We start from the raw sequence: 19412 nt of genomic DNA on the forward strand, positions 1-19412 counted from the left end.
CAGAGCTTTCTGACACTTGAGGAGGAGGTCATTTGAACTCACAGTACTCATCAGGACAATTGCAAATATTTTCCAAACCCTTTGCTCTGTTTTCAGACCCTAGAGATCGGTGTGGAATTGGTTTGAATGTTTTCAGCTCTTTGGTGCCCGCAACCTTGAACTTTAAGCTCTGTTGGACTTGGTCACCAGGAGCAAAGGGTCAGTTTGAGTCTAACAGAGGCCGAGATGTGCTTGTTTATTTGAGATCCGAGGACTGGAATGCTGCCTCCTGAAGACATGGGGATGTCACAGGGAAGATCAGGACAGGACAGTAATATTAAATAACCATCATCTTGGTTCTAGGCAGAAATGCAGCTGTGACTGGTGGCTCACATTTTATCATCTAAATAGCCAACACCTACTGACAGTTTCCTGTGAAGCTCTTCACCATGGTTCTCTTCACGCCACTTCACTGGAGGTGCTGCTCATTCTTGTCTCACGAGGAGCCAGTGAGGCAGCAGTGCCCAAGGGCACAGGTAGCAAGAGGCAGAGCTGGAGGAGAAACCCAGGTTTTCAAGACTCAAGCATCTGAGCTCTTGACCCCCATACTTTACATTTTTGTAATAGAAACAAAACTTTATTTTCTGCAATTCAAGTAACTTAGGTTATTTTTAGAGAAAGTTGTATTTCACCCTATCTTGAATTTCAGCCTGGGATGAAACGTTTAAAGTAGCATTTAAAGCAAAATGTCTTCTCCTTGGTTCAGGGTCATGGACTTGGTGTCCACCTGTGCTGCTCTTAGGGCCAACTTCACTAGGGTTTGGTCACATGATGAAGCGGCCTCCGGGTAAATTGCCTGGCTTCTTACCAACAGGCTCGGGAGTCATGGTGACAGCGTGCATCCCTGGAGGGCTGTGTGGGCAACAGGTGATGAAGCCCGGGGGTGTGTGTGGGAGGAGCAGGGGTCCCTGTCTTTAACCACTGTGCACTGTGTTCCTTTGTTCTAGCACTGGCAGATCCCCTTGAGCCGGCGCTTTCGCTCTATTAAACTCTGGTTCGTGATCCGGTCCTTTGGGGTGAAGAATCTTCAAGCGCATGTCAGACATGTATGTAGTGGGCAGATGTGGGCGGAGCCTGGGCTCTCTTTGTAGCCTAGTGGGGAGGAAGGCTGGTTTCTGCTTTGCAGACCTGCCCTAGGGACTTGTGATGTATGACTCAGATGTCTGGGCCTGTTCCTGAACTCCTGGGACTTGATTATTCAGGGTGGCCATCTGTTTGTTAGCTAGAGGATCACTGAGCAGAACGTGACACCAAGGGCTGGGTGGTGTCTGTCCTGCCCACCTGAGTGTCTCACCATCCCTTCTGCTACTATCGAGCACCAGGGAGGCATGGCCCGAGAGCCTGGTTTGCAGAGAAAGAAAGAGAGAGTAAATCAAAAGGCGGCATGTCCCCAGGGTAGGAGCCTGTGTTTTAAATAATTACTTGGATCGTTATAGCTGTCTGGAAATGTTAGTCACTCTCATGGTTATGCCAGAAACCTGGCTCTCCTGGCTTATACATGTAGACTGACAAAGTCTGGAACAAACTTCCCTGCATTATGTCAATAGGTATTTACTGAAGGTGTATTTGGTACAATTTATTTCAACTCAATTCAACAAAAAAATTATTGGGTTAGGAAAGAGACCCAGAGGTGACTGAGATAGGTACAGTCCCTCTGTCATTCTTGTTTTTGTTTGTTTGTTTGTAAACCTTCATATGTATTAAACCTGCACATGTGATAAAATTGCACTGAACAAAATACACGCAAGCACACACACAGGTGAGTATTGGTAACTCCCAATCTATAAAATTCATAGATTGTGTCCATGTCAATATGCTGGTGATGATACTATAGTATAAATTTGCAGGCTATCATCATTGTAATAAAATGAGTAAGAGAGCATGTGGTCTCTCTATGATTTCTTACAAGTACCTGTGAATTTATAACTACTTAAAAATAAAAGTTTAAATTTGTTCAGACCACATTTAAACCTTGTCGGTAAATTTCGCAATGACAGTCTCACTGTGACACCTCTGTAGGGGCACTTCACAGGTAGGAAACTGAGGCAGGTGGGCGCAGTCTGTGTTATGTCTGAGATTTTTGTCAAGCAGCACTAGACAAAATGGCTAAGGTTCTGTCATATTCTTCCTGGAAGGGGTGGAACTTAACTAAGAATTTTTGTCAGCAGTGTTTTCCTCTCATTTTTACAAGTGCCCATGAGAAAGACAAGGTTGTTGAATAAAAGCAGCAGGCTTAATCCAAAAATGTCATCCTTTGATCTTCTGTGTGTCTTTTCCTGTCCACCTTTCCTCTAGGGAATTCCTTCCTCCTTTAACAAACACAAAGCCAAATGAAATGGCTGAATCACTAAGGATGACTGGCTTACTGTTGGTAATTTTACATTTGTTATTAATATCAAGGTGTTGGTTTACTGGGTGCTGATCAATGAGCCGCTGTCACCCAGCCTATTGAGGGACATGAAGCACTTTTGCTCTCTCTAGATTGATCTTCAGACTCAAGACTGAAATGTAGTTGCTAGGGGATGAGGTGGTGGAGGCTACAAGTTGTCAGGAAAATGCTTTTGCTTCCAACTTAGGACTGGATGTTGACCTGCAGGTGCTGGCCCACTCCCCTCATGCTGCCTCTTTCCAACTCAAAGTCCCCGATTCCCATCAGCTCCCTTTTTCCTGCTCTAGGGCCAGACTCTGGAGCCTGGCTTTCAAGGACCTGGTTATCAGCCTCTAAGCTCAGGCTTGTCCCTGGCCCATTCCAGCTCCATCCTCAGCGTGCCTCTGCACCTTCACCTGTGTGTCACCCTCCTGAACCACCCCCTCCTCTCCAAATGATGGAAGGAGATTAACTTCCGCTTCTCCCAGGAGCTTCCCTCACTATTCCACCTGCCGTCATCTCTAGATTTGTACCCGAGAGGTCTTACTCATGTAGATTTAAGAAAAATTTACACAGAAAGTTCTCAAATTGGTAGGGCAAGAAGGAAATGGGTTTGGAGGGAAGGAGGTACAGGGGGAAATGATGACAGAATTAGAAAGTAAATTGCAAAAGATAAAACAGTTAGAAAACACTTAGTGGAGTGCTTCCCCTGAGAGAGAGTTTTAGGACTTGAAAATGAAAAGTGCTTAGGCAGAGATTGGAGATAATTTTAAACAGACCATGCCTTGGAGAGAGAAAGTGGTTCTGGATCAGGTATGTAGCAAATCAAAAGGATTGTTGGCTAAATACTTTTGACTTCTCTTGAAATAGAGAAGCCAGTGTGAGAGTCAGGTAGTAGCAATTACTTAGCAAATAGTTTATTAAGATCCTTCTGGTTAAGTAGGGAAATTTTTAAAAATGAAAGAAAGGGCAAAAAAAAAAATAAAGGGCAAGTTTTAGCCTTATTTAGTTAATAATTCTAAGAAAAAAATAGGAAATTAAAAATGATAACTTCAGTGAAAGATCAATATGGTACAAAGCTTTAAAATTATTTTATTGTGGTAAAATATAGATAACATGATTCCTTAAACTTTAATCTTAAAAAAATTTTTTTTCTTTCTTTTTTTGAAAAAACTTATTTTGTATTAGGGTAGAGCCAATTAATGATGGTGTAATAGTTTCAGGTGAATAGCAAAGGGACTCAGTCATATGTATACATGTATGCATTCTCCCCCAAACTCCCCTCTCATCCAGGCTTCCATATAACATTGAGCAGAGACAACTCTAACCATTTTTATGTGCACAATTCAGTGACATTAAGTACACTCACAAAGTGTGCAACTGTCATTACTATTTCCAGAACTTTTCCTTCATCCCCAGCAGAAACTGTGTACCCATTAAACAGGTTTAAAGCCTTCTCCATGAGGATAATAGGTAAAAATATATTCTTTGTGGAATATCAGAAAAAAAGAGGATAAAGGGCATTTGAGGTGAAAATGTTCCAGAGGTTAGGGGAAGGTGGAGACTTAGGATACGGGGGCAGGGCTGTCAGCAGCCCACATTGTGCCTTTATGTGCAGGAGAAACAAATGTTGCTTCCTCTGAGCATGTGCACCCTGCAAGAGGCACCTGGCTGGGACTGTAGAATGTGGGCTGGGTGTGGGCCCTTGCCAGCCCCCTTGGCCAGTCTGGAAGGGCCATTGCCTTGATGGCAAAGCAAGTGCCTTCTGGGAATTCCTTGGTGGTCCATGGTTAGCACTGTGCTTTCACTGCTGAGGGCCCGGGTTCAAACCTTGGTTGGGAAACTAGGATCCCTCAAGCCTTCTCTTTCTGGGGGTGGGTTGAAAGAGGGCCTTGAGACATGAGTTTTCAAAGTGGAGCTAATGTGACAAGAAATACAGAGCCACTGGAGGTTTTACAGCTTGGAGCAAAATCAAATGGAGAAGAAATTTCAGGCAGAAGTCATTTAGGTCTCTATGGTTCAAAGGTGTGATAGCTTTAAACCTGTTTCCCAGGGTGAGGTTTATGCACAGTCTTCTCTTCCTGTTAATAATCTCAGTTCTCTTGATGTTCACAATTCTAGGGCACGGAAATGGCTAAGTATTTTGAATCTCTGGTCAGAAATGACCCTTTCTTTGAAATTCCTGCCAAGAGGCACCTTGGCCTGGTGGTTTTTCGTCTGAAGGTAATGCCATCTTCGGTCTCAGGTGGAGGGTGTTATTTGGTGACTTTCAGCCTCTTGGAAATGTAAATACTGGGCTTCTGGGGATGCTTACTGGGAATAATGTGGTATGCTCTTGTCTTTATCCTTCAAACAGGGTCCTAACTGCCTCACAGAAAGCTTGTTAAAGGAAATAGCTGAAGCCGGCCGTCTCTTCCTCATTCCAGCCACTATCCAGGACAAATTGATCATCCGTTTCACTGTGACATCCCAGTTCACCACCAGGGATGACATCCTGAGAGACTGGAATCTCATTCAGGATGCTGCCACTCTCATCCTGAGTCAGCATTGTACTTCCCAACCCAGCCCTCAGGGGGCGAACCTCATCCTCCAAACCAGGGGCCCCAAAGCCTTGGCCAAGGAGATGTCCTTTCCCCCTGTCAACGGGGCAGGCGATGACCCAGCCCATTTCAGCAAGATCGTCAAGCAGCCTCCGCGTGTGGGAGCCAGTCCTGTGAGCCGCCATCTTGAAACTCTGCAGCACCCACCGGATGACTGCTTCTCTGAAGAGGCTCCAGACGTCACCGAGCACAAGCTGTCCTTTCTGTTCAGTTATTTGTCTGTGCAGAACAAGAAGAAGGCAGTACGTTCCCTCAGTTGCAATAGCGTGCCTGTGAGTGCTCAAAAGCAACTGACCACAGAAGGCTCTGTGAAGAATGGCGGCTCCTCCCGGGTCAGAATCTTTTCTAGGTTCCCGGAAGAGATGATGCTGCTGAAGAAGAGTGCCTTCAAAAAACTAATCAAATTCTACAGTGTCCCCAACTTTCCTGAATGCAGCTCTCAGTGTGGGCTACAGCTGCCCTGCTGCCCTCTGCAGGCAATGGTTTAGACCAGGGGGTTCCGCCTGGGTCCATAAATGTGTTTCAAGGAGTCTAACCTCTTAAACTTGATTCTGAATTTATGTGCTTATATGTATGTGCATTTTTCTTGGGAAAAAGCCAGTGATTTCTCATGAACCTCATAGAGGTTCATGACCTATGATAGGATTCAAATAGAGAATTTAAGCCAGCATGGTCCAGAAGACTCCAGCAGGCTGGTCAGAGAGAAAGGGTCTAGGGTGGGGCATTGATGGGCAGCTTCTGTGGTTTAGCTTCTGACACTGAGACTTTGAAGTCTCATGAAACATAATGTGGAAATAAATTGTGCTTGTCTCTGAAAAAAATTATTCTGTGTCACTCAATTGACCACTGAAATACTTGTTTTTCTTTCTCCATTATGGTTTATTACAGGGTTTTGAATATAGTTCCCTGTGCTATGTAGTAGGACAGGGAAGGATTTTTTTATTTATCCATTCTGGATATAATAGTTTGTATCTGCTAATTCCAGATTCTTAATCCATCCCCCCACCCCTACTCCCATCTTGACAACCACAAGTCTGTTCTCTATGTCTGTGAATCTGTTTTTGTTGTGTAGATAAATTCATTTGTGCCATACTTTAGATTCCACATATAAGTGATATCATATGGTATTTGTCTTTCTATTTCTGATTTACTTCATTTAGTATGATAATGTCTAGTTGCATCCATGTTGCTGCAAATGACAGTATTTCATTCTTTTTTGTGGCTGAGTAGTATTCTGTTGTGTATATATATACACACACACACTGTATCTTTATCCATTCATCTTTTGGTGGACATTTAGATTGTTTCTATTTCTTGGCTATTGTAAATAGTGCTGCTGTGAACATTGAGTTGTATGTATCTTTTTGAATTATAGTTTTATCCAAAGATATGCCTGGGAGTGGGATTGCTGGGTCATATGGCAACTCTAGTTTTTTGAGGAACCTCCATACTGCTTTTTATGCACCAATTTACATTACCATCAACATGTAGGAGTGTTCCTTTTTCTCCATACCCTCTCCAGCAGTTATTGTTTGTGGACTTTTTAATGATGCCATTTTGACCAGTGTGGGTGGTAGCTTACTGTAGTTTTGATTTGCATTTCTCTAATAATTAGTGATGTTGAGCATCTTTTCATGTACCTGTTGGCTGGCTGTATGTCTTCTTTGGAGAAATGTCTATATAGGTTGGGTTGTTTGTTTTTCGTTATTGAGTTGTATCAGCTGTCTGTATATTTTGGAAATTGAGCTCTTGTCAGTCGCATTATTTGCAAATATTTTCTCCTAGTTTGTATGTTGTCATTTTTTTGTTTATGGTTTCTTTTTCTGACCACTAAAATATTGATTTATTAACCAGGGCATGTGCTGGAGCCTAAATGAATGTACTTACAGATTTTTAGTATGCTAAAGATCTGACTTTAATGTAAGAACAAGTTTGGAGAAGCCCTTGGTAGGAAAAATGCAGACAGTTTGAGCCAGACACTGTGACTTACAGTTTATAAATGAGGAAATAGAGATGCTAGGTCACACAACTTATAAATGGGCAAGCCCAGGCCTCCTTATCTTCATGCTATTCCCACCAGACCATACTGTTCAAGGTTGTCCTTGATCAGAATCTGACTATCCATCAGACCTCTCTAATTCTTCATTACAGAAAAATGTTCCCTCTCTAGGTTTGGAACTTGTGCATTTTCGTTTTTTTTTTTTCTGGACCCTGTAGTCAAATAAAAGTTTTGTTCCCAAGCAGCTTACCCATGGTGAGTTCTTTCCATTTCAGATGGTACTTTTGTAGGGAGTAGTTCTGAAATTGGTTATATTAACACTGTTAAAGATAAAGTGGCTGCTAATTAAAATGGTAAGGATACATTTTTTGCTTTTATTTTGGCTGCTGGGTCTTTGTTGTGTGCAAGAGCTTCTCTCTAGTTGCCATGCGCAGACTTAATTGCCCTGTGGCATGTGGGTGGGATCTAGTTCCCTGACCAGGGATGGAACCTGGATCCTCTGCTTTGGAAGGCGGATTTTTAACCACTGGACCACCAGGGAAGTCCTGGTAAGAACAGATTTTCAATCAGTAATAACTATTTGTTATAGAAAAATGAGTTCAGTGTGAACTAGGCTTAACTATACTTGTACAGAGGTCACTGGACACTTTAGAGGGAGGACGCCTGCAGGGGCTCAGTAGGGTTAGGGAAGTGAAAAATTACCAAAAACAGGAGAGGGGTTTGGTCCATGGAAAGCCCACCTGGGTTTGCTAACTGGTGCTTATCGAAGTGAGGCCCCTACCCTTCCACAGAGGTTGGGAGATAGGGACCCTATCTTCAAGTGTTGGCTGGAATAAGTGGTAAATACTTCGGCAGCCTTGGGTTTCTCAGGCAGGCACTTTAACGGGGTGTAGGATCATCCGAGGGGTGTGGCCTTGAATTCTTAGAAACTCTGCTGCTATTTTGTTCAAGTCTTTATAAGCCAAGGTTGTGGCCCAGTTGAGAAGAGGACTTGGAGGAGCCTAGGTAGAGTTTTGGTCAGGGTAAGAATCTTTGTCAAGAGTTTATACTTGCGTATTACCCTTGTTCTCAATTGGTGGTCCCTGAACTTTGCCCATACTGGAATCACCTGGGAGTCTTTTTTTTTTTTTTGATTTTTCTCAGCTCATTTTATTGAACAACTGAGTGTATAAAAACCACATAGAGCACATTACTAGAAAAAGTATTTTATTTTTCAAATACATAATGGATTCTTTACCCTCTTTTATCTTTTTATTAAGACTAAATACATATAAATAATTTCATCTTTTCTCAAATTAATGACAATGGTGTAATTGTGATTATCTTTTAGCAACCAAAGTCTATTTCCAGAGGTTTGAACTTGATATGAGAAAAACACTGCATCAAGTCCATTGTACCTGATTTGATGCTGAGGTTGAACTGGTGAAATGGTTTGCTCCAGGATCCAGAGGCTATTGTAAGCTTGAAAGCAAAGTGAAACGCTTAGGTTGACCTTGGCTGCTTAAGGATCCTCTGGATGGGGGTGAGGGGTGCCTGGTTCTGTTTTGCACAGGACGGCTCGTCCTCAGGCCAAGCTGGAATCTCTGGGAACAGTGTGTGTATGTGTGTGTTGCTCAATCGTGCATGCGCATGTGTGTGTGTGTGTGTGTGTTTGTTGTTCAATTGTGCCTGACTCTTCACAATCTCACGGACTGTAGCCCACCAGGCTCCTCTGTCCATGGGATTCTCTGGGCAAGAATACTGGAGTGGGTTGCCATTTCCTTCTCCACCTGGGAGTCTTTAAAAAAAAAAAAAAGTACTGATACCTGGTGCTCATTCCCAGAAATCTTGATCTAATTGGTATCAGATGGGCCCAAGGCTTTGGATTTTTTAACAGTTCTCCAGTGATTCTAAAAAGCAGCAGTGTTCTAGAGTCGCTTGCTGTTCCAAGAGGGGCATGTGCACCAGAAGCACTGGCATCCCCATGTACTTCTTGTGCAACTTGAAGCTTGAGAAGCCCTGCTCCAAGCCAGTGGTTGAGCCTGCTGCAGAGTCACCAGCAGGGCTTGTTAAAATGTAGATGGCTGGGCCTCTCCCCAGTGGTTCTGATTCAGTAGGTCTGAGGGGCCTGATAATTTGCATGTCTGACAAGTTCTCAGCTGATACTGATGCTGCTGATCTGGGAATACGTTCTGGTCTATAAAGAGCTGGTCTCTTCTGCAGGTGCTGGGTGGGAGCTTAATGATGCTAATGAGCTGCCTATATATCACCTCCCCAGGCTTTTGTTGTTGTTGTTTTTTTTTAATTAAACAAAGAGGTTTGACTAGACACGCTCTAGGATTGCTTTCGGTTTTGCTGTAGCAAATAATACGTGTATCTAGTAAATAGACACTGTCAACATGAATTTTCAAGAACAATTGAAGGCTAAAGATGATGAGTGCTGCTTTATGCTGGACCTTCCCTGACACCTGTACTTTGAGTCACTCCAAATATAAGATCTGAGCTTCAGTTAATGAAAGATAATCCACACCTGAAGAACTGAATTACACTAAGCACACATGATGTGTAATTCAGGAGGCTTTTTTTTCTGTGTCAGTGGTTCTCAAAATGCAGCCCCTGATCAAAAAGCAGCATCAGCATCACTTGGGAATTTGTTAGAACTGCAAATTCCAGTTCCAGTTTCAACTCTGGAGAATGGGTCCCAGCAGTCTGTTTCTTTTTAAAAATATATATTTATATATCTATTATTGGCAGGGATGGGTCTTCCTTGCTACGCAGGCTTTCTCTAGTTGTGGCGAGTGGGGATACTCTAGTTGCGGTGCATTGGCTCCTCATTGCAGTGGCTTCTCTTGTTGCAGAGCACGGGTTCTAGGCGTGCGGACTTCAGTAGTTGCTGCATGTGGGCTAAAAGTAGTTGCGGCTTGCGGGCTCCAGAGCACAGGCTCAATAGTTCTGGCACACAGGCTTAGTTGTCCCACAGCATGTGGGATCTTTCTGGACCAGGGATCAAAGTGGTGTTCCCTGCATTGCAAGGCGGATTATTAATCACTGGACCACCAGGGAAGTCCCAGTCTGTGTCCTACCAAAACTTTTTGGTGAAGGTGATTCTCAGTGTTCAAGTTTGAGACTCACTGCTGTACCTGAACTAGAAGACTCAGATCATCTATTTAGCTCATCCTCTCTGCCTCCAACACACCTCCCCACTCCCTATATATATATATATGTATATATATATATATATATATATTTATATAAAAGCTTGCATGTGGAACCAGATATTTATCAGGGTTGCCTGATTAAAAAAAACAAATAATTATTGCCTTCCATGTATAAGGCACTAGATATATAATGATGAACAAAATAGATGAACTCTCTACTCTCATGGAGCTTACAGCTTCATAGATGTATGACATCTGTGCAAAAGGAAATTGACCATCATAGTTGAATGCACCATCAGCTGTATATCCACATGACAACATGGTACTCTGTGCACTCTGGGGAGAAGGTACCCATGCTGACTAGAAAACCTGTGTCGGCCAGGCATCCAACTTCCCCCTGCACGGGGCTGCAGTGATCCTGACTGACATCTTTCCTCTTAGCTGTCTCTTTACAGTCTTCATGCAGACCCACCAACTGTAATGACAAAATAATTATTTTCAAAAAGTTAAAACACTTGGAGAAGACTCTGGCCTTCCTTCTAGGGGTCTTCCCAGTCAGCTTTCCTTGAAGGTCTGACCTGACTTCTTAAACAGCAGCTTGGAAAACTCTATCACACTGTGCCGAGCTTATCTGTTGGTCCTTAGCAGGGACCCACTAAATGCTTGTGGAGCTGGTGTACAAATGAGTAACACGTGTAACAGATCATCGCTTAGGGAGGGTCACTGTGTTTTTATACTGATTCTTCTTAGTTTCCATTTCAGATGCTGACATTCACTAGTTTTACCCCCAAATTATTTTGGTGCCTGTAGCAGCCTATCTATGCACTCATTATATGTCTCCAACCAGTGCACTTGAAATCAGAGACCTGTTGAATGATTTACATGGGTGGTGGTGGTTGTTACTATTTAGTCCCTCAATCCGACTCTGCAACCCCATGGACTAGCCTACCAGGTGCCTCTGTCCATGGGATTTTCCAGGCAAGAAAACTGAACTTGGTTGCCATTTCCTCCTCCAGGGGATCTTCCTGACCCAGAGATTGAACCCGGGTCTCCTGCATTGGCAGGCAGATTCTTTTCCCACTGAGCCACCAGGGAAGCATTTACATGGGTATCAGTGTATTAAAAAAATATCCATTTGTGCTTTCAAATCAAGAAGGTGATTTATACGGACAATTCTACGTACACAATTTTTGACCCTTTTAAAAGAGAAAAATCAGTCTTTAAAATTGATTACTTGTCACAGGATGGGTTGCTTAATTTTGTTTACACAAATGCAAACCCAGGTATTGAGGGTATTGTGGTGGTGCCTCTGTTCATCCCAACAGAGCTGTGGTTCCTGACTTGAATCTCAGAGGTTTGGGGAAGTGGGAGACTGAGGAGGTCATCTGAGTTTCTTGGGAAGTCTTAAGATGTGGGTCAAAGGTGGTCAGGCCCCAGCAGGTTTTGGTTCCTGGAACTCTAATGGCCGTGGTGTAAGTGCTGACCTCTCACCTGAAAAAAGGTCCCATGTGAGGCAGAATGACAGGACTGCTTTAACATAATCACTACTTACAACATGAGTCACTTTAACAAGATTCCAAATAACACAATTGCACAATGTTATATTGTCAAAAGCTTGGCGATCTCCCATCACCTGGGTTAAAATTTTCACAAGGAGATCAATAAAGCAAAGGCAGAGGTACCTAGTATTTTGCAAAAATTCCCACAAGCCACCATCATTCTACATTATTGGCAAAATTCACATAGATGCAGTGGCATACGGAGTTTTCCTTAGGCCATCCCCAAGTACCTGGGCTGTATAGCCCCATGACAATAATCAGCTGACTGAAGCTGTTCCGTGGCTGTCCCCAAGTTTTCCATGTTCATTTGTGACCTCTCTCCTCATTCACATTACCAAAACAAATCCTGAAGACACTTGAGTTTGCAACCCTTGCTATAGCTGAAAAGTTTGCTGAACACCTTTTTAGGTATAGAACTCTGATACTCTAGATTTAAGCCTCTTCTGAGACTAAAGGTGGCTTTATCACTTGGTGAATAATTCTGTAGACAGTGGCCAGGATGCTCTTGGAGAATAGGGTTGACCTTCCAGTAGATCTGGACTTCCATTGGGTTGTTCACTGGGGACCTGCCCCCTCACCTCCCACCTCCTTATCCTCCTTTACTTAAAATACCATTAGCATTATAAGTAGGATACCTGTGAAAAATGACCAATTAGGCTGTCAGTTTCAGGGTTTGCATTTATTTTTCAGTCTTGTATTCTTTCTTTTAAGATTTTTTTTTATTAGAGGATAATGACTTTACAATATTGTGATGGTTTCTGCCATACATCAACATGAAACAGCCATAGGTATACATATGTTCCCTCTCTCCTGAACCCCCTCCCATCTCCTACCCCATCCCACCCCTCTAGGTTGTCACAGAGCACCAATTTTGGCTTCCCTGCGTCATATAGCAAACTGCCACGGACTATCTCTTTTATTTCTGGCAATGTATGTATTTCAATGCTATTTTCTCAAATCATCCCATCCTCTCCTTCCCACATTATATCCAGATGTCTGTTCTTTATGTCCTTATCTCCTTTACTGCCCTTCAAGTAGGATCATCAGTATACCATCTTTCTTGATTCCATATATATGTGTTAATATACGATATTTGTCTTTCTCATTCTGACTTACTTCACTCTGCATAATAGGCTCTGGGTTCATATATCTCATTAAAATTGACTCAAATGTATTCTTTATAGCTGAGTAATATTCCATTTTGTATATGTACCACAACTTCCTTATCCATCCATCTATTGATGGACATCCAGGTTGCTTCCATGTCCTAGCTGTTGTAAATAGTGCTGCAATGAACACTGGGGTACATGTGTCTTTTTCAATTATGGTTTCCTCAGGGTGTATGCCCAGTAGTGGGATTGCTGGGCCGTGTGGTAGTTTTATTCCTTTTTTTAAAGGAATCTCCATATTGTTCTCCATAGTGGCTGTATCAATTTATATCAGTTTATCAGTGCAAGAAGATTCCCTTTTCTCCACATTCTCTCCAGCATTTGTTGTTTGTAGACTTTTTGATGACAGCCATTCTGACCAGTGTGAGATGATACCTCATTGTAGTTTTGATTTGCATTTCTCTAGTAATGAGTGATATTAAGCATCTTTTCATGCATTGATAAGCCATCTGTATGGCTCCTTTGGAGAAATGCCTGTTTCGGTCTTCTGCCCACTTTTTGATTGGATTGTTTGTTTTCCCAGTATTGCGCTGCATGAGCTGCTTGTATATTTTGGAAATTAATCCTTTGTCAGTTGTTTCATTTGCTATTATTTTCTCTCATTTTGAGGGTTGTATTTTCACTTTGTTTATAGTTTCCTTTGCAGTGCAAAAGCTTTTAAGGTTAATTAGATCCCATTTGTTTAATTTTTGTTTTTATTTCCATTACTCTATGAGGTGGGTCATAGAGGATCTTGCTGTGATTTATGTCAGAGAGTGTTCTGCCTGTGTTTTCCTCTAAGAGTTTTATAGTTTCTGATCTTACAATTAGGTTTTTAATCCATTTTGAGTTTACTTTTGTGTATGGTGTTAGAAGGTGTTCTAATTTCATTCTTTCACATGCAGTTGACCAGTCTTCCCAGCATCACTTGTTGAAGGGTCTGCATTTAGTATCAAGTCAGGAAAAAGTGCCATTTCATATCTTGGTGTTCATCTATTTTATTGTATATTAAAAAAAATAACATCCTCCCTCTAACAAGCTTAGTTTGTAATACAAACAGTAGGTGCAAATTGAAAAATAATTATATCTAAAACATTTCACTTACAAAGGTTCAGGTGTAATTTTAAAAAGTCTTCCCTTACTGCTATACATAAAAAAAAAAAAATGCACCATACAATCTTCAGTCAAATTAAAGTTGGATTATATCAACAGTTGGCTGTACTAGATCCATTCAGTTTCTTTTTGGAAATACATTGAGTTATCCTGCTGGTAATAGTCAGAGTTTCAGAATTTTATCACTAATTGCATTATAAATGTCCTCAGTCATAGGCACATACATTTCTGCTTTGTCATCCAAGAAATACAAGGCATCTTTGATAACTGCAGGGTTAAAGCCTTCTTCCACGAGGGTCACTTTTCGGTGTTTAAAAGTTCCAGTGATCTCAATGGTGTCCTGAAAAACATCAATCATTTGAGAGCTGTGAGGCAGGTTCTGTGTGATACCAGTGTAGCCTGTCTTCAGAACCTCCACTAGGGGGCCCTCTGTGGACGTATTTTTCCTTCCCTTAAAGCTTAAAGATCATTTGTGGGGAGGAAGGGGCTGTGACAGTGGAATATGAAGCAGAAGCATCTCTTGCTTGGCAAGCTTCAGGTATTGCTGGAAAATTCTGATTAATGGTGAAGTGGGGAAAGCAATCATCTACACACAGACAAATCTGCTTTTTCACACTGTTTCTTGTTTCTGCTTCAATAAATAGGTGTTGATTTGAGGATATTTCAACTCTGATGTCTCTCAACGTCTCATTGTAAAGCAAATGTCAGGGCTTCATGAATATCAACAGAGATAATTGTATAACCTTAGCAATATCTGGTAATCTAACACTGCTTGTCTTAAATCCTCAGCTGCAGAATCACAGCGCTCAAGGTCCAAAAGTGAGTTAAACTAAGGGGTTAATGTTTGAGAAAGAAAACAGCCCCTCTATCAGTGATAGCTTAGCTTTGGAGTTCCGACTGGCTAATGATGCCCAATTAAATTTCAGGCTGTAGACAGGTGCAGGACTTCAGTGCGTTTTTTTTTTTTTTAACAATTCTTTAAAACTGGAAACAATAAGAAGGTCAGAGCATTTCTATTTTATGTGTCTGTTATACCGCATCAAACAGACATTGTGAGTTATTTGCTAATGTTCTTGCTGAATAAGCTGTCTGTTGTTTTAAGGAGAAAGGGATTAGGATTTGGTTTCAGCTAGTTTTATCTTCTGGTATTTCTGCTTCCTCACTGAGCTTCCTGAAAAGGGTAGTGAAAATTTGGCTGGCAAGGTTGCCATGGTAAAGAAGAGTTGTTTGCTAAGAGGCAGGGGTCTCTAAGAGAAAGGATAACTGAACTTGATAACAACGGGGTCTCACCTGTATTCTTAGAAACCGCGGCCTTGCATAACTAGGCAGGTAATCGACCACGTGCTTAAATAGTTTCCGTCCATCAAATTCATGGTCTGCCTTTATCTTGATTGAGGCCATGCCAATTCGACCCTCATGACCTAGAGTTAAAGTGAATAAAAATTAGGTGTGTTGTAGCTAGTTTATTTTATGATGCTTTGCTAGGTCAGAAGATAGTGAACTGAGACAACATTATGGCATGGGTTTCTTTTGGATAGCTGGAATTTGTATATCAAAATATATTTTGAAGTTAAATTCTGAAGTAAATTAATGATAACAAAACAAGCTATACATTGATTGAATCTTTAGTATATGCCAGGCCCTTTACGAAGTGTGTTTTCGTATCTATTTATTTTTTGACATGTACACACTGCTATACTTATTATTTTTGGCTGTGTTGGGTTTTCCTTGCTGCACGTGGGCTTTCTCTAGTTGCGGTGCATGGGCTTCTCATTGCAATGGCTTCTCTTGCTGTGGAGCGCAGGCTTTAGGCATGCGGGCTTCAGCAGTTATGGTGCGAGGGCTCAGTTGTTGTAGCCCATGGGCTCAGCTACTCCACAGCCTGTGGAATCTTCCCGGACCAGGGGTTGAATCCATGTCCCCTGCTTTGGCAGGCAGATTCTTACCCACTGCACCACCAGGGAAGTCCACGAAATGTGTTTTATGTACTATCTCATTTAACCTCATGACAACCTTATGAAGGGGTACAAATGTTATCTCCATTTTACAGGTGAAGAAACTGAGGCTTAGTGACATTAAAAGACTTGTTCAGTGGATGAACCTAGAGCCTGTTATACAGAGTGACGTAAGACAGAAAGAGAAAGATAAAAAAAAAAAAAAGGAAAGAGAAAGATAAATATCATATCCTAACACATATATATGGAATCTAGAAAAAAAATACTGAAGAATTTATTTACAGGGCAGAAGTGGAGAACCAGACGTACAGAATAGACTTATGGACATGGGGAGAGGGGACGAAAGGGTGAGATGTACGGAGAGAGTGCCATGGAAACTTACATTACCATATGTAAAATAGGCAGCCAACGGGAACTTGCCGTGTGGCTCAGGAAACTCAACCAGGGGCTCTGTATCAGCCTCGAGGGGTGGGGTGGGGAGGGAGGCGGGAGGGAGGTTCAGAAGGGAGGGGATGTATGTATATACCTATGGTTGATTCATGTTGAGGTTTGACAGAAAACAGCAAAATTCTGTAAAGCAGTTATCCTTCAAGTAAAAAAATAAATAAATTGAAAACAAAAAAGACTTGTTCAAGTTTCTGCAGCAAATACTAGACAGGGCCAGAAATGGAACTGGGTTAGACTGCCTCCAGATCCTATGTTTATTGCTATCATCCTTCTTGGTGGCCTAGATGTAAACTACCGTATGGACAATAGGTTGAACTAGTGGCTAAAGGAAACTTTTTGAACTCTGATGAAAAACTCTTGTTCCCCTGTCAGGGATAACTGGGCTCAGGTTGTTCTTTAGTTAGCAGGTCAGATTTATTGTGCTTCCAGGTACAAATGTCACCTCTGAGACTTAGTTATTTAATTGTGGTTCCTAACAGCTTTGCCTCTGCATTTCAGAGAGGCTGACGGATGGGAAGGTGAAGGCAGATCGAGGGTGAGCAGTGTCACCGCTACCCTACCTTGCTGCCATCTAGTCCTGAGAGGTTGAACACTCCGCAGAGAAAACAGATCCTGTAAGGTTGGGCCGTTAAGTGGAGAGGCATTCAGAACAATTACCATTGTTTTCTTGTGAGGACAGTGGTAATTACTTATAAATACATCTTCTACCTGATCCAGGAGACCCAGAGGGAGTCTGGGTCCACTTTTCTGAACTACTTAACTGTAACCAGAGAAGAGATTAAGACACCCTTCGTCACTTGGGCCCCAGCTTTCGAAATCTCTCCCATGGTGATTGCATGTTTACCTACGACTCTAAAGAAAACAAGAGGAAAGATTACAAGAAAGGAAATGCATCCACATTTGCTTTGCCTCTTATCTGTGTGAGGCTGCCAGAGTTAATACCATGACGGGCGGCCTGGACCTAAGTTTTAGCTTCCCCCGAAATGGTAAGATTCCCTACCCCCATCAGGTAACCTGGAGCCAGCCAATCAATATGCGCCCAGTAAGAACAAAGGGAGAGCTGAAAAGCCCGCGAAAGTCTGTACCGATAGAATTACTTTGCAAACATGTAACCAATCCGCTTAAGCCAGCTACTAACCGCTTTTGCATATCTTATAAATTTGTGTACCTAGCTTGAGCTCGGCGCTTTCTGACCCTGCACCACTGTGATGTTTGTGGCAGAAAGCCCTGGCTCGAGACAGTAATAAACTTCCCTTTTTGCGAGTTGCATTGTCTTGGAAGCCTTCTCTCTTCCCGCTCGGGGATTCGGACATCGGGCATAACAATCTGAAGGAGGAAGGCAGGCCAACGGACCCTCTTTCTTTAGGGGCCCCTGGTAGCTGTGTCAAAGGCACTAGTCTCAGGAATCTTGAATGTCTCCAGTGAGCTCCTTTTAGAATGAAGGCAGAGGCTGATGGAACAGAAATCTTCAGTGTCAGCTGGCACTTTGCTTCTGAGAGGCGAATGGGGCTGATGGATCTCAGGTCTCTGTCCTGATTCCCAGAGGTTGGTTGGGGCTAGTTCAACTCCAGGGGGAAGGCTCCTGTCTGCAGCAATTCTAGCCAGGGGTTCTTTAGAGCTGTACTATCCAACATGGTAGCCACGGGTCACATGTAGCTATTAAAATTAATTAAATAAAATGAAAAAATTCAGTTCCTCAGTTTCACCAGCCACATTTCAAGTGCTCAACAGCCATATGGTAGCAATTGGCTGCCATACTGAGAGTGCAGATATAGAACATTTTCAGAACATTGCAGAAAGTTCTGTTGATAATATAAAGTTCTAGAGAGGAGTTTGGCAGTTCTGGTGTCATCTCTATTTTAGACCCAAACTTGGAAGTTCTCTCCTGGTTCAAAGCTGAGATCTGTGAAAGCCTTGTTCAGTCCTTTGGAACTGAGAATCACCCCAGCGGTGATTCTTATGTCTTTCTCTATATGGACCTGCCACATTTCAAGGCTGCTGGGATGAAGCACAAGCTGGAATCAAGATTGCTGGGAGAAATATCAATAACCTCAGATACGCAGATGACACCACCCTTATGGCAGAAAGTGAAGAAGAAATAAAGAGCCTCTTGATGAAAGTGAAAGAGGGGAGTGAAAAAGTTGGCTTAAAACTCAACATTCAGAAAACTAAGATCATGTCATCTGGTCCCATCACTTCATGGGAAATAGATGGGGAGACAGTGGAAACAGTGGCTGATTTTATTTTTCTGGGCTCCAAAATCACTGCAGATGGTGATTACAGCCATGAAATTAAAAGACACTTACTCCTTGGAAGGAAAGTTATGACCAACCTAGACAGCATGTTAAAAAGCAGAGACATTACTTTGCCAACAAAGGTCTGTCTAGTCAAGGCTATAGTTTTTCCAGAGGTCATGTATGGATGTGAGAGTTGGACTATAAAGTGGGCTGAGCGCCGAAGAACTGATGCTTTTGAACTGTGGTGTTGGAGAAGACTCCTGAGAGTCCCTTGGACTGCAAGGAGATACAACCAGTCCATCCTAACAGAGATCAGTCCTGGGTGTTCATTGGAAGGAGTGATGTTAAAGCTGAAACTCCAATACTTTGGCCACCTGATGCACAGAGCTGACTCATTTGAAAAGACCCTGATGCTGGGAAAGATTTAGGGCAGGAGGAGAAGGGGATGACAGAGGATGAGATGGTTGGATGGCATCGCCGACTCGATGGACATGAGTTTGAGTAAACTGTGGGAGTTGGTGATGGACAGGGAGGCCTGGCGTGCTGCGGTTCATCGGGTCGCAAAGAGTTGGACATGACTGAGCGACTGAACAGAACTGAGACTCACAGAATCTGAAAACAGGAGAGATGTTAGGATTTGTACCTGATCTTTCACTGCTGTGAGAATTCTCAGAGGATTCCTGGACAACCAGCCTCTTTACACATTGGTGGGACATTGTCTGTCTCAGGAATCAGTGCATTTTGTTGCTGGTCCCTCAGGTTACAGGAGAGTTCTCAGGCTAAAATTTGCTCCCTGGTCATTTCAATCCA

At 42.5% G+C, this 19412-nt stretch overlaps 2 protein-coding genes across 2 annotated transcripts in view; one reads left to right on the forward strand and one right to left on the reverse strand.

The window, feature by feature from the left end:
• The first annotated feature begins 795 nt into the window (after positions 1–795).
• Positions 796–5926, forward strand: LOC122443620 (histidine decarboxylase-like). The gene is made up of 4 exons (XM_043472020.1): positions 796–906; positions 987–1085; positions 4529–4630; positions 4764–5926. Exons 1-4 carry the CDS (start codon positions 808–810, stop codon positions 5493–5495), a joined length of 1032 nt encoding a protein of 343 aa, XP_043327955.1. The 5' UTR covers positions 796–807; the 3' UTR covers positions 5496–5926.
• Positions 5927–13830: 7904 nt separating this feature from the next.
• The window catches only part of SLC27A2 (solute carrier family 27 member 2), a 49092-nt gene continuing 43510 nt past the window's right edge, over positions 13831–19412 (reverse strand). The window contains exons 9-10 of the mRNA XM_043472021.1: positions 15254–15384; positions 13831–14303 (exon numbers count right to left, since the gene is read on the reverse strand). Coding sequence (XP_043327956.1) covers positions 14127–14303; positions 15254–15384 — 308 coding nt within the window. The 3' untranslated portion in view covers positions 13831–14126. The remainder of the gene's footprint in view (positions 14304–15253; positions 15385–19412) is intronic.

Source organism: Cervus canadensis, chromosome 6 (genome assembly GCF_019320065.1).
Source record: "Cervus canadensis isolate Bull #8, Minnesota chromosome 6, ASM1932006v1, whole genome shotgun sequence".
Classification (NCBI taxonomy): Eukaryota; Metazoa; Chordata; class Mammalia; order Artiodactyla; family Cervidae; genus Cervus; species Cervus canadensis.

Excerpts from the sequence above, each read along its gene's own strand:
- LOC122443620 (XM_043472020.1), top strand. The coding sequence starts at position 808 with ATGATGAAGCGGCCTCCGGGTAAATTGCCTGGCTTCTTACCAACAGGC. Across the intron at positions 907-986 it reads GAGGGCTGTGTGGGCAACAG|CACTGGCAGATCCCCTTGAG; the intron begins GTGATGAAGCCC and ends CCTTTGTTCTAG. Across the intron at positions 4,631-4,763 it reads TGGTGGTTTTTCGTCTGAAG|GGTCCTAACTGCCTCACAGA; the intron begins GTAATGCCATCT and ends TCCTTCAAACAG.